Source organism: Falco peregrinus, chromosome 2 (assembly GCF_023634155.1).
Source record: "Falco peregrinus isolate bFalPer1 chromosome 2, bFalPer1.pri, whole genome shotgun sequence".
Classification (NCBI taxonomy): Eukaryota; Metazoa; Chordata; class Aves; order Falconiformes; family Falconidae; genus Falco; species Falco peregrinus.
In genome coordinates this window covers 119,968,531-119,981,943 of record NC_073722.1, presented here as the reverse complement: position 1 = coordinate 119,981,943, position 13,413 = coordinate 119,968,531, and the positions used below count along the sequence as shown (strand labels likewise).

The 13,413-nt window shown below is 49.3% G+C and overlaps 2 protein-coding genes across 7 annotated transcripts in view; one reads left to right on the top strand and one right to left on the bottom strand.

The window, feature by feature from the left end:
* Window positions 1-1,260: 1,260 nt before the first annotated feature.
* Window positions 1,261-6,104, bottom strand: NAT9 (N-acetyltransferase 9 (putative)). Of its 2 annotated transcripts, none has more exons than XM_055794361.1 (7): window positions 6,044-6,104; window positions 5,430-5,553; window positions 4,538-4,647; window positions 3,486-3,626; window positions 3,203-3,262; window positions 2,934-3,028; window positions 1,261-2,842 (listed from the first exon to the last, which is right to left on the bottom strand). In XM_055794361.1, the coding sequence occupies exons 2-7, from the start codon at window positions 5,504-5,506 to the stop codon at window positions 2,696-2,698; spliced, it is 630 nt and encodes a 209-aa protein (XP_055650336.1). In that variant the 5' UTR covers window positions 5,507-5,553; window positions 6,044-6,104; the 3' UTR covers window positions 1,261-2,695. The 2 variants fall into 2 exon arrangements, with proteins under 2 accessions (XP_055650336.1, XP_055650335.1); XM_055794360.1 differs by having other exon boundaries at window positions 5,430-5,611; window positions 6,044-6,098.
* Window positions 6,105-6,225: 121 nt separating this feature from the next.
* TMEM104 (transmembrane protein 104) overlaps window positions 6,226-13,413 on the top strand; it is a 42,908-nt gene continuing 35,720 nt past the window's right edge. For 2 of the 5 annotated variants that reach the window (XM_055794357.1, XM_055794353.1), the window contains exons 1-7: window positions 6,253-6,302; window positions 7,033-7,110; window positions 7,607-7,717; window positions 9,707-9,828; window positions 11,736-11,817; window positions 12,763-12,865; window positions 13,279-13,359. In XM_055794357.1, coding sequence (XP_055650332.1) covers window positions 7,673-7,717; window positions 9,707-9,828; window positions 11,736-11,817; window positions 12,763-12,865; window positions 13,279-13,359 — 433 coding nt within the window. In that variant the 5' untranslated portion in view covers window positions 6,253-6,302; window positions 7,033-7,110; window positions 7,607-7,672. Of the gene's footprint in view, window positions 6,303-6,405; window positions 6,425-7,032; window positions 7,123-7,606; window positions 7,718-9,706; window positions 9,829-11,735; window positions 11,818-12,762; window positions 12,866-13,278; window positions 13,360-13,413 lie in introns of those variants that run through there. The other 3 variants (XM_055794355.1, XM_055794354.1, XM_055794356.1) reach the window with 3 other exon arrangements.

Here is a 13,413-nt window from a genome sequence, read left to right as displayed (position 1 = left end):
GGCCAGGGCCCCCCCAGGGCTCTGCCACCCTGACGGCTGCCCAGGGCTGTTTTTAAGCCCCCACAGGGCAGCTCATACACAGCCAAGCTAGGCCTGCCTGCCACAGCAGGCGAGTGTGGTGGCGTTGTGCTGTGGCTCTGTGGCCAGGCTGGTGGCACTGGGGGGACAGTGGCTTCCTGAGGGCAAGGCAGGGCTGTGCTCTCAGCAGGGGCTAGGGAGAGCTGTGGACCCGCAGCCCTGGCCTCTGCCTGGCACCTTTGTTCTCTCCCCTTCTGCAAAGCCTTATTTCTTGCTCCAAACCCCTAGGCAAGCTCCTCTCTTTGAGCAGATGAGCGGTCAGAGGTCTGCAGCTCAACTGATAACTAAGTGACAAAGTACCACCACATCTGTGGGGGGTGTGCAGGCTCTTGCTCTCCCCTGGGAGCTGGGGGAACCCATTTCAATCTGCCTCATCCTCCAAAGTTGTGTGCTTTGTGGTAGGACTGCTGAGTAGAGTTGAGCCACTGTCCCCTTTTGTCACCCTCACCCCGCTGGGGCAAGCAGGGTGTCCCTGCCTGGGACCATGCTGTAAGCTGGGGCTGCTGTGCAGGTCAGCAGTGGGAGCAGCCAGTGGGTCCTGCAAGCATTTTTTCCCCTCTCTGCCTCATCAGAGCAGCCTGGGGACTTGGTTCCCTGTGAGAACCCTGGTTGAGCCCTGCTGGGGAGCCCTCCCACCCCCCCCAGCCCAGGGAAGGGCTGCTGCTCCAGGACAGACCCAACTTTGTTTGGGTTGCCAGGGCGAAGGCTTTTCCCAGCCGCCCATGGAGGCGGAGGACTGCAGCAGCGTTGCTGGGGGACCAGGGATGCCAAGTGGGGCGCTTACTGGCTCCGGAGCAACCAGCCGGGCATGGGGAGCTGTGGCAGGGCTGGGGAGGGCAGCGCGGTTTTGCTGTGCCCGCCTTGGCCCTGGCAGCAGAGGTTGAAAGTATTTTTTCCCACCTTAGTCACTTTTTAGGGGAGCAAATTCCACCCCAGCTACATCTCTCCTGCCAGTCTGACCTTGCCTCTTTGGAAGAGGGATGAAATGCTCTACAGAAGAAGCACAGAGCCAGCAGTTCACCCAGCAGGTTCTGCAAATCTTGTTCTGGGGGACAGAATCCATTCCTGCCTGCAGCAGGTGACGGAGAGCATGAGGATTAGTAGCCCTTGTCACGGTAATCCCAGCTGGAAGTAGAGCCGCTCTTCACTTTAGTACCACACAAAGCTTTCGCTACAACTAAATCCACATTAAATACTTGTTGTTTAAAATACCATGATACACTGTTCCCACGCTTGGTTTTAATATTGGTCAAGGAATGATGCATTTAAATTAACTAAAATTGGAAAACTAAAAACCCCAGGCCCTAAAAGTACAGGCGCAGCCACACGAAAAATTCCATAGTCTACCAATTTCTGATAAAAACATCCCTGGGAAAATCTGAAAGCTGTTACCTGATACTGCCTAATTTCTGGTCTGGAATTAGCTATTATGGCTGCTATTTACAGTGGTAAAACACACAGGAGCATCAGTTATCCTCCTTGCCTTCTGTCTTCTCTTAGCAAGCTTCCCTGCTGTGGAAAGCTTGCTGTGTAGGGCAGGAAAGGTCAGGCTAAATAACTGCATTAAAAAGTCTGTCCAGTGGGAGTCAGGCAGTGCCTCTTCTTCAGCCACAGAGCTCCAACACAACACAGCAGAGGCTGGCTGGCTAGCTCCTGCCCTAAATATATCTGCCCCCAGTAAGAGGTATTTTTCTCCCCATTCATGTTACTGCAGAGCAGGGAACAGAGCCTCCAGGCTCAGCAGAGCAAGCCTGGAGTTCCCTGAAGACGGGGATTACTATACTGTTGTCTTTCAGTTGTGCTCTCCTCCTCCTTGCTCTCATAAAAGCAGCCTGGTAAAATGAAGTGCAATATCCCTTCAATGATGGTCTGAGGTTTCCAGGTCCAAAGCATGGCCCTGAAGCTCAGGGGGCTTTGTCTCAGCAGCCTCCTGCAGCTGCCAGCCCCTGTTACGCAGTGATCGTGGCAAGGCTCTGCTCTAGTGTCAGTTTGCTGATATCAGTAATTTTTTATCATGTTAACTTGCCCTTTGGTTGTGCTCACCCACACCTGGGCCGCTCACTTCCAGCTGTACCCCCCCACAACCCGCCACACCCCGGAGAACAGGGTTCAAAGAATCACCGCTGTCCTTTACAACTTCTAACTACTCTTTCGGCAGCCAAACCAAGCAGCCGAGCCCCGCCGCTCCCAGATCGTGCTTGGGCACTTCAGATCTTTTTTTTTTTATTTAAGAGAAAACAGCCTAGCTACCAGCCTATTGACGCTGCCTCTGTCGAACTGATGAATCCTGTTCTAAAAGCAGTGGGTGCTGCTGATCCAGAAATTGGAGGCACTGCTTGTCCAGAAACTGCTGGTGATTTTAAGCTCTGCTGGAACAGCTTGTTAAGGTTACAGTCATTCCTAGTCAAGCCTGTGAATTAGCAGCTGTTCTGCAGGTCCAAATTTCAGGCAGTACGGCTGGTGCAACAAGGTGCAGAGTTTACAAAATGACAAAGTAACCGAAGGGGACGGATGAAAAGTCCAGCGAAGTGTTGGCTCACCGGCATCGTCCCCATCCAGATCTCACAACAGCATCCAACTCCTCACGGGAAACCAGGCCTGCGTCTGGATGTGTCTGTCAGCTCTCCAGCACCCCAGCTGGCAGCGTCAGTTCAACATAGTTCTTCTCCTGCACGTGGCTTGTCTGTTCCAGGAGCCATCGTCTCTCCTGGTCACTGACATCCAGCCTCAGTGCCACCTCTTGGAAAACGCTGTTCACAGCAACCTGCATCACATAGAGGAAAAGCATCTCAGCCCCAGTCACAGGGCAAATGCTGCTCACGTTCTCTGGGTGTAAGATAAGTCTGTTACCACACCTCCTTAAAATGAAGCTTTTTGAACATGCAGATACTGGTTTCATTTTCCTGACCAATCTTAGCCTCAAATTTGGTGATCCCCAGGTTTCTCACTCCTGCAAAAGAAAGCAAAAAGAGAAGCATTCCTATCAGCTGCTCGGCTGCTACATCTATGAAAGCACAGGACTCCAACTTCTGGGGTTGCATCCCTTACTACTCTGTCTGTATCACTAGGAATATATGCTTCCAGATCACATCCTGACTGCTCCTGTGCATTGAGCCACCCTTACCATAGGACATCATCATCAGAGTTGCCTCCTTGCCAAACCCTCTGCCTCGGTAGCTGGGCTCTGAAAGAGACAGCCACAGAAGTCAGCATCCAGTTACACAAGACAAATTAGCTATGCCAGACACTTTTAAGAAAAGACTGTGACCTGGACCAGCAAAGGGTGCTGATCAGGACTGAACAGCTATGGTAAAGCAATGAGAAAAAAAAGCTGCTGTACATAACATCTGTTTGCAGCTGGCTTTAGCCATGGTGACAAAGATCCGAGCTATGAAGCAGAACTTGACCTGCAATCATAATTTCAATCTCGGCCAAAGTCAGATCCTCAGGGTTGGTGAGGAAGAGATTCACGTCCCCCACCATGCAGTCCTCATCCGCACATGCCTGTCCAGACCACCGCTCCGTGTCCAGCACAATGAAGGTGCACTCTGGGGAAAACAAAAAGATAGTAGCATTTTCAGGGCATGCTCATAATTATTCACAGATTATTGAAGGATGAAATTAAAGGCATGCAATGAACAGAGGAACAACAGTGTGCACATTAACAGTAAGGAAGAATTAACAAGTGGGCTTCCCATGCCAAGTGTGCCTGCCCCCATCCATAGAAATCCAAGAATTATTTTTAAACATTGTGAGGGTGACGCAGACACCAAGCCTAGGAACAGCCTATTCAAGGAGCACGAAAACTTCCACCCCATGTCTGAGGTCTCCTTGCCTCGTCTCACTCAGCAGCAAGTTTGGGCAAAGAACTGTTTTATGCACAAGAGACTGAGACCTAGTGATTCACCTAGTCCACATTACTGCTGCTTTGAGTAAGGCTTTTAATGCCAGCTAAGACAAATGCTCCAGAGGTCTTTGCCAGCCTCAATATCTTCTAGCTCACTAAATTTCTACCAGGCTTTTATGGGAAGTGATTCATTACCTGTAGGAGAGCCAGGGAACCAATTCAGTCAACACACCTCAACCAGGTAATTATGAAGTCCTTTTATTTCTCAAGGAAAAATACAACCCCCTTCCACCTTTTTATGACAATCAGGCCTGGGGAGTGTTGACTGTGCAGGACCAGCTCAGCTCGTAATGCTATGGAAAGTAAATCACTGTAATCTTTGAAAAACTGCATAAAAAAGATACCAACAGCCCTGGCCACTCTCTACTTCCCTAGGCATATATCAGCTATAAATAGAAAGCCAGTCCAAAGCTACTATTACAGAAGGTCCCTCTGCTTCAACCAGTAGAGCCCACTCACCAGGCATTCTCAGGCCGCTGTGGGGTCTTTACAGGGCAGAAGGGACCTGCTCACCACTCCCACCCACCCTTAGAAAATGTTTAAGATTCTCACTGTCTGCATCATCCCGCCAGCTGCACTGCATCTCATACTCCTGCTCCAGGCTGAGTGGTTCAGAGGCGGTCAGGCGCTGCAGCTCCTCTGACTGCATCCACTCATGGTACCTGACAAAAGGATCCAGAACCAGATCACTGCCTGAGCTATAGCATCGCAGGCTAATTTCCACAGGCACTCTAAGGATCAGGCTGTCATAAATCGGTTCCAGAAACACTAGCCTGGCATTCATGGCAACTTAAAAGTATCCACAAGCCTTTCTCCCTTACCTAAAAAAGGAATAAGTGTTCTCTGTGGAAATGTAGCAAGTTTCCAGACAAAGCCACAGCATGGACAGAGTTCCCAATGCAAACTTGGTATTTTAAAAAAGTACTGAGCATTGAGTTCCGGTGCATTTCATCCCAACTGCAAACGATACAGCACCTCCTGGACACTGACAAGAAGACCACTACTGGCATCTTTATGCTGAGGCTGCAGCTGCCCAGGCCAGCACTTTACAAACTGCCTGCTTCTAATTTATCAAACATCCATCTGGTTTTACACATCGAATTTTTGCTCTTCCACTGTTATTAGGGAAAGACATCAATAAACGAAAGTGTTGGTGGTTCACTCACAGCCAGGTATTTCCCTTTCCATGGGTACACAGTGGCACAGATGAAATTCTCTTTGTCAGCAGGCCTGGCAAAAGGCACAGACCTGCCATGGATGTCTGCTGCTGGGCACGGAGGACAGAACCGATTGCCTTTCTAAGAGTGCTCTTTCTGCTGTGTGGTTCCCTGGGAGAAGAGGGCCCTGCTGCTGTCAAGCCAACACCCTTTCTGAACACCACACTCCGTTTAAAGAAAGTGAAATCAGATCGTGCAAGAGTATCCAGAGGACACGAGCCACATACCGGGGCACATGTGCAGAAGTGTATGGCACCAGGGTCACCCTCTTTCCTTGCAGCACAGTGTTCTGGTTAATCTTCATGGCCTCTGCGCTGAGACCCAGCACCACACGCCGTGCCTCCAGCGAGGCTGAGGGATGGGACAGAACTCCCTGGAGCCCTTTGGGAGCCAGTGGTGGCTGCTCCCACTGTGCAGACAGACCCCAGATCACACCAATCCCCCCCAGAAACCTTCCCATCCTGCGCCTCCTGCTCCCCCACACCCCGGGCAGGCCTGTGTTGGTGCCGAGGCCCAGCAGCGGCCCGGGGAGTGCCCTAACAGGGGCCACTGAACACTTCATGACCCAGGTGGTGGTGGAGGTGCCCTGCTCCGACACAGTGCGGGCCTTGGGGCTGAGGGGGGAGCTGAAACTGAGAGGAGAACCGGGGCCTGAGGGGAGCCCCGGGGCCCGAGGGGAGATCCAGGCCTGAGGGGAGCCCGGAGGCCTGAGGGGAGCCCGGAGGCCTGAGGGGAGCCCTGGGATCTTCGGGGAGCCCCGGGACCCGAGGGGAGATCCAGGCCCGAGGGGAGGCCGGGCCAGGGACTGAGGGGAGCCCCGAGCGCGGGAGGAAAGGTCTACCTGCCGCGTCGCTCTTCCGCGCATGCGCAGAGGCCCATCAACCTCCCCGCTCCGAATGGCGTCATCGCCCCGCCCCGCCCGTTCCCGCCTCCGCCCCGCCAACGCGCACGTGACGCCCGCGACCAATCGCAACCGGCGCATGCACCGCGCCCCGCCCCGCCCGCGGAGCCGGTCACGTGGGCGGAAAGTCCCCGCGGGCGGCGCGTGCGCGGTAAGTCCCGCGATGAGGGGGCGGGGCCGCCGGCACGAGCCGCCGGCGGTGAGGTCCCGGGGGTCCCGGGGGGGTCCCGCAGCGGCGGGGGGGGCGGGCCGGGCCGGGCCCGTAGGCTGCGTGTGGGGAACGGCCCAGTGAGGGAGAGCGCGTTGCGAGGCCTGGGAGGGGTCCTGGTTCGGGGTGGAGCCTGCGGAGGGTCCCGGCGCGGGGCGGGGGGGAGCTGGAGCCACCAGGCCCTGGCGGGGGGAGAAGGGCCTGGGCTTCCGGGGGCTCTCAGCGCTGTGGGGGGCTCCGTGGCGGGAGGGGCGGGCAGGGGGGTGGGCAGGCAGCGCTGCCAGCTGGGGGGCAGTCCGGGGGGTGCCGGGAGGTGGCGAGGCCGGGGGGATCTGGAGGCCCAGGCAGGCTCCGGGGCAGGGCCCCTCCTGGGCCCGATGGGTGCCCGAGGCCTGTTGGCGGGCCCGGGGTCCTGCGGCTCGCTCTGGCTGTGGTAAACTTGGCTTCAGGGCCTTGAAGTCCCTTATAAACATGTTTGGCCTCTTCTTCTGAGGGCCGGTCTAGTTCTGACCCCAGTGAGCTCTGCTGCCTGCTTATTTCTGTCATCTAATGTGTGTGTGAGCTTATGAACTGTTTGGTTTTTTTAGTGCTATTAGCTTGTGAAGCCTGTACTGATTTGTCCCAGTTGGGATGGCTAAGCGGGATCATATATAGAAGTATGAGGAATTTGATAAAGCTCTTAAATCAACTATGGCTAATTACTGACTCCGAAATCTTTCAGACGGCTTGGCTTCTCCCCTCCTGTAGTTTTGCAAAGACGATGTGAAGTTCCCCAAATACTTCTGCTTTGGAAGCTTTGGTATGTGTAACGGTGCGTCTCTGGGTGTTTTTCATAGGTCCAGTATCTTAATTTGCCTACTTAGGTCTGTATTTGAGATTGAGGACAGGCGGTAGGCTGTTTTTTACTGCTTTAATTTCCAGGAAGCATGTGCTTTCTAAGAGTAGTAAGTGCATGAGAAGCAGCAGTACCAGATCATCCTCAAGGCAGGCATTCTTCCTCTTGAGGTTTTAGTGTCTGAAACATCCCCTCTGGCTGTTTGGGGAAGGTGAAGTTTGGCCATCCCATGAAAGAGCAGGGCCTTTTGGTTACTTTTAAATTAGCTTGAACAGGTACATGACCTTTTCATGGAGTATTGAAACAAGTGGTGCTGGTGAGTGGGGTGTATCTGCCTGAAGCGCAAGGTCCTGCTGAAATGTTCTTTTGTCCAAATATCAGAAGACGGATGTGCAAAAGCTGACTCATGAGTTCCTCCTCTTTCTGACAAAGCTAACACAACTTTCTGGTGTTTCTCTAGGTTAAAGGCAGTAGAAGTTGAAAACACCCTCCTCACTCTGCTCTGAGCGTCCCCAGCATCTTCAACATGGCTGGTGGTATTACTGATACAGGAGAGCTTTACTCTCCCTATGTAAGTCCTGCTGTTTGTGGCTCTGCTTGCAAGTTTTTTCAAAATCCTCTTCTCTCAACGTTCTGTTTTCATTTCCTGCTTCCCCACGGACATAACATGAATGTTTCAAGAGATGATGGAGGTCAAAGGGTACTTAAAATTTCTTAGCCCTTATAGATGGGGGGGGTTTGCATCACAGATTGCTTTATATAATGTAAAGGGATGGTGTCTGCTTAAGGCATAGTTGTAAAAGTGTTAAAAAGAGCTTCATGTCCATACCAGCTAATGCATCCTTCTCCCCGCTTTCCTAAATATTTTCTTAATGTTTTCATCAATCTGAATTGTCACAGGAAGCTAGCATAAACGGGGGGAATAGTGACATTGAAACTTATCCCACTTTGCTTCTCTTTTTTTACTTTAAGGAAGTCAGGGGAAAACATTATGTAAAGTTTACTTATTTGTGGCTGTTGTAGTAATTTGTTTTAAACCACTTCATTTAAAATCAGTCATCAAGATGTTTCTTCCTTGTAATGTGGTAGCCTGTGAAACTGCAAAGCCAATTACTGCTTCCCTATGTTACTGGAAATACTGGTTTTCATAGCCACAAGTGTGTATAGTGTCAGCTCTTAAAAACGGTGCTTTGTAAACAAGGTTTAGTCTTTTTTTCTGGAATGACTAAATATAGAATCAGTCCTGAAACCTGTATGCTGGCTTTCAAATGCTTTAAAACTTTAATCCCGGTATTGACAATTGAGTTTAGAAGAACTGAATATTAGGCTGCAGAAATAGGTCACAACTGTGAAAATGGAGAACAAGACAGTAACTGGGACGTCTGGACTCTAAAGGATTAGTGTCACCTGTTCTTATGTTATTATCTTAGTGTTGCATGAATTTCCTAGAGTCTAATCTCAAAGGCTATGACTTTTTCCTCTTTCCCTGAAGATGTCTAGCCAGACTGAACACACGGGTACCATTTTCATCTCTGTCTACTTGACCAAATTCAAGGAAAATCACCTGAAGTTTTTTTTCAGCAGTCTTTCTCTGAAGAGTAAGTCATGGCCCTGGGCACTTGAGTTGTGCTCAGGGAATGACAGCTCTGCCAGGTGAATGTGAAGAACTTTCCTGCAAACTGCAATGGCTGACTTTTTTTGTTGTTGTAGGAGACTTGTTGAATAACGAGTTTTCTGTGCTTATGTCAGTGAATGAAAGGCTTGCAGGGTACCTGGGGAGCAATCCTGATATTAATTGCTCCACACCCAGAAAAGTGTACTCAGACGCAGTTCTTTACTGGCTGTCCTCTGGAGAGACTCTGACCTATATAAAAAATAAAAAGAACTTTGGGGCAATTTTTGATCATGAATGCAGCTAAATTTATAGTCAAGGTGGGTGGGTGGGGGTTGTCTTGTCCAGGTGCACAGTTATCTTTTGCCCCTGGGTAGAAAAAAGCTTTCTGCCAGAGAGGATGAAACCCTTTCCCTTCCAGAAGTAAAATCCCTTCTTCAGAATACGCTCCGCTGCTTACTGGTAAAATGGCAAGCAGGCTTTGAATTAGAATTCCGTTTGAATGTTTCCTGCTTACGAAGAATAAAGAACAACAAGAGATTCTGAAAGGTATCTATGTATGTAGCCATAGCTACTTAAATGTTCAGGTCAGAAAAGGAGAGACCCCCAACCCACAGTGTAGACACTTCTGGTAGCAGGCAGTGGATTTGAAAACAAACAGACAAAAAGCTCACGTGCTTTCTAATTCTAAAAGTTAGAAAGAAATACAATATTGTAAAATAAATAGAAAAATGGAGAGGAATATCAGCTTCTCCAGAAATGTTCTGACACTCACTGGGTTCTCTTTAGTTATCAGTCCCCTCCGATATTCATTTTTAGCCTGGGCTTGCTCCCGCCCTGCTTGCTCGAAGATTGCGCTTTCCATTTAAATCTGTACATGTGAGGTGTCCTGGATGATCTTTGGCACAGCTGCAAACACTCATGTTGGATTTTGTGAATGGATTGCAGGTTGGTCTGGTTTACATGTTCAACCTCATCGTTGGAACAGGAGCTCTAACCATGCCAAAGGCCTTTGCAACAGCAGGGTGGCTTGTCAGCCTTGTTCTCCTAATGTTCCTGGGATTTATGAGGTAGGACATGTGAATGTGTCTTTAGGGGGTTGTGGGGCTTGGCTGGGTGGGGCTGTAAGGACAGTGCTAAGACTTTTGGTACTTTTCTGAGTGATCCCATCCCTCTACTGCTTTGAGCGTCGATCTCTGCAGTCGTGTTGCCTGTGGACCTTATTTGGAGGGATGCATTTTCTGACTGCCTGCAGTATGGTGCTATATCCCACTCCCTGGCTGATGGGAAAGACTTTTTCTACAGTCCAGAATCTTCTGGGACCTTTCTTCCAGCTTTCTTTTTCTGCTTTGTGACTTGCATGTGTGATGCAGACCTGTTGTGTTACCTTTCTCTTGGCTTCTGGCAGTGCTCTTGGCTTCAGGAGCATCAGGAAAAATTACTGAAAAATTGTTGTATAGCTGGGCCTGTGTTATTCCTGCCCCTGCCCCATTCCTGCTTAAGACCTTGGAGCTGGTGTCTTGATTTTCACGCTGGCTGGCCATGAGCTTCTGCCCAGCTGCCTTCCTGCTGGAGCAGCAGGTGGAGCTGAAGGCTGTTGATACAGCACTGATGTCTAAGTAGTTATTAATAGAATTGCCATCTTCTGACGGGCTGTGAATCCCTGCTTTCTCCTTGCTTGGTTTTAAAATAAAATAAACCAAAATCCCCTCCTGCCATTTGTAAGAATGGAATTTAGAAGTTCCTTTCTTGTCAGTAACCAATTCTATCAGCCTGAATGTGCCTTTGATTTGGAGGCAGCACTTTTTGGATCTGTTAGGTACTGCTATACAGAGGTGCTGTATCATCAGTACTGACTGTAGTAATGCTTGTAGTTCTCCGCCTCAAAGCTGTAAGCTGCAAAGGCTTGATAAAATATAAACTGTGGGAGTACAGTAACTGGAAGTTTTAGAAGCAATTCCTTTTAGATATATCAGTTTAAAAGCCTAAATTCAATGTATGAAACTCAGCGCCAGCGGACAATCCAAGGTCAGCAGAAGAGCATAAACCTCCAAACCTACATACCAAAATTGCACTGGATTAATCTGAAAAGATGCAGCTCAAAGTACTACATACACGCCTTGGCAGCTGCACTGCCTTGTTGCTTTTGTTCTGGCGCTTGTGACTTCCTCGTGCCCGCTGGGGACCCTTCAGTGCAAGAAGAGTCTGGGTGGAAATTGCTACATGGGCCTTGGGACAGGCTGCTTGCTTTTATTCTTGCAAGACTAATCTCTTATTTGAGCTTGGTAAGGGAGTCCAGTTCGTGAAGCAGTGAGAAACCACTTTAAAGCCTTAAATAAGATTGATTTGAGATTGTTGGTTTGTTTTTTGGTTGGGTTTTTTTCCATTTTTTTTTTTTATTATAGGACTGGTTTTAGCTGAGATAATGATATTCCTTCCGTCAGTGGCTCTTACTGTTTCCCTGGACAGCTTTTCCTCGGCCTCCAGCAAAGTGTATTTGCATGCCTGTGTGATCTGCTCCTTGGTCTTGTATTGCTGCTTTGCTTCTCATGCCATTTGTAAGATCCTTTAAGGGACCATAGCAGCTTTGCCACAGACCCTAATAGGTAAGCTTCAGAATAGTATTGTGTTCGTCCTAGGCTCTAAAAGGAGGAAGGAAGCTTGCTTTCTAGTAAAGGGGGAAGTCCTGTAGCCTTCTTCAACTCAGAAACAGTAGGAAGGTGCCTTCCAGATACCCTTATATTTGAAGGCATGTTATATTTTACAGCATTTTGTGGTCCACTTGAACACCTTAAGCTCAAGAACAGAAGGGAGCAGCAAACTGAGATGAAACGCTGTACCAAAACCAGCACGCGTGTGTGTAGCTGGTGAAAAGGTTGTTTTTGTTTGTTTGCTCCTACGGACAGGTGGGAATAATTCTCTGTCTCCCTTCAATGACAGTTCTTGACTATTATTGATATCAATTTAATTTCTCTAGCTATATGACTACGACCTTTGTGGTGGAAGCCATGGCTGCTGCAAATGCCCAGCTACGATGGAAGAGAATGGAAAAACGCAAGGTTCGTGTGGGTTTTAATTTTCCAGTTTCTCTTTTTCTTTTATCCTGTAGGACTTGCCTGAGATACCTCTGCATCTTGGCCTTGCCTGATTAGTAACTCTAAAGGAATAAATTTCTACTGTACTTAACTTTGCCATATAAAATATGGCTGTTAGTTCCCTGTGGGGTTGCTCATTAAAGACAGGATTTTATGCTCCTTCTTTGAAAAATCTCTTGTGCTGTTCACATTTCTTACTGATTGTGCTCTCCTTGCCCAGAAGCGCTGCTCAGTGAATGTGTAGAGGTGGCAGCCAATATATTGGTGCCATTTGGAATGTGCTGAGATCTGTAAATCCTTGCTGATCTCAGGTCACTTAACAGGGACAGGCTGAAATGTCCTTGCTGTCACTTGGGCTGTATCCCAGGGAGTGGACAGTCCTGAAGTATGTCCCTGCCGTAAAACTTACTTGTGGCTTTTTGGATCCTGTCTTTAGTGGCTTTTCTGGATCAGTGCAGGGCGTAATTGTTTGTGCTGACTTAAACCCCTGCCTGTGTGATGGGAGGTTGGAGTTAGGAGCTAGACTGTTGTGTTCTGACTAGCTAAGACTATAATGTTTGGATTTTTTTTCTACTAGTTCGGCAGCCCTGCAGATCTGGTAGTTTCTATCTTCCTTGTGCCACATATCACTACACAAATTGGACACTGTTGCTGTGTGCATGGCCGAGGCTAGGATAGCGGAGCCTGTCACTCACTTCAGCCTGCCCTGCTAGTGCTCTCCTCTGCTCCCTGCAGCACCCCAAGGCTGGGCCAAGGGCTCCCTGGTGTTGCCTTTGCTTGCATGTCCTGCCCATCCCTGTTTGACACCTACCTTTGAGTTTCTGGAAGTGAGACCACGACACTGGGTGGTGCCACAGCCTGCACTGTGGGTAGCAGACATCTCATCAGTGGTCTGGTCTTTCCTTCCAGGAGGATGATGAGGATGAGGATTCTTCCTCTGGAGTATCTGACAGTGATGTTCTCCTCCAAGATGGCTACGAGCGAGCAGAGACACGACCCATCCTGTCAGTTCGTAAGTACCTAGTTCGTGCTTTCACTCAATCCAAGATCTTTTCTCTGCGGACGGTGTTGCAGTGGGCTCCAGCAAGTGGGGCAGAACTCTTCTGTCCATTTCACCCTTAATTCCACGTGCTCACATCCCAAAGTCCTGAGCACTTGCAAGATAAGACTCATTGAGAATTCTGTTCACCTTCTACAGTCTGATAAAGATCTCTTCCTTCTAGGTCACTAAGATGAGAACATCTTATTTTCAAAACACTTTTAAACTAGCTTCAGCAGAGTAATTGGACCAGTGACTCTGCAGCTATGGAGTCATATATACTGTCCTTCAAACTGTTGCTAGAGCTTCCTGAGTGTCTTCAGATAGTCTGGCCTCTGGGTTTATTGGAGGGACTGGTTGAAATACTTCTTGTTTTCACCTTGCAGAGAGACGTGGCTCACCCAATATCTTTGAAATCACCGAGAGGGTGGAAATGGGCCAGATGGCTTCCATGTTCTTCAATAAAGGCAAGTGATTCACATTTTCAGAAGTCCTGTCTCAGTGCCTGCTTCTTGGTGTGG

Bases quoted from the DNA above. Each gene is read 5' to 3' on its own strand.
- NAT9 (XM_055794360.1), bottom strand. From the start codon at position 6,067: ATGCGCGGAAGAGCGACGCGGCAG. The intron at 3,029-3,202 runs GTAAGGGTGGCT...TTTCTTTTGCAG, and splicing joins TCTGATGATGATGTCCTATG to GAGTGAGAAACCTGGGGATC. The intron at 2,843-2,933 runs GTGTGGTAACAG...TATGTGATGCAG, and splicing joins AAAAGCTTCATTTTAAGGAG to GTTGCTGTGAACAGCGTTTT.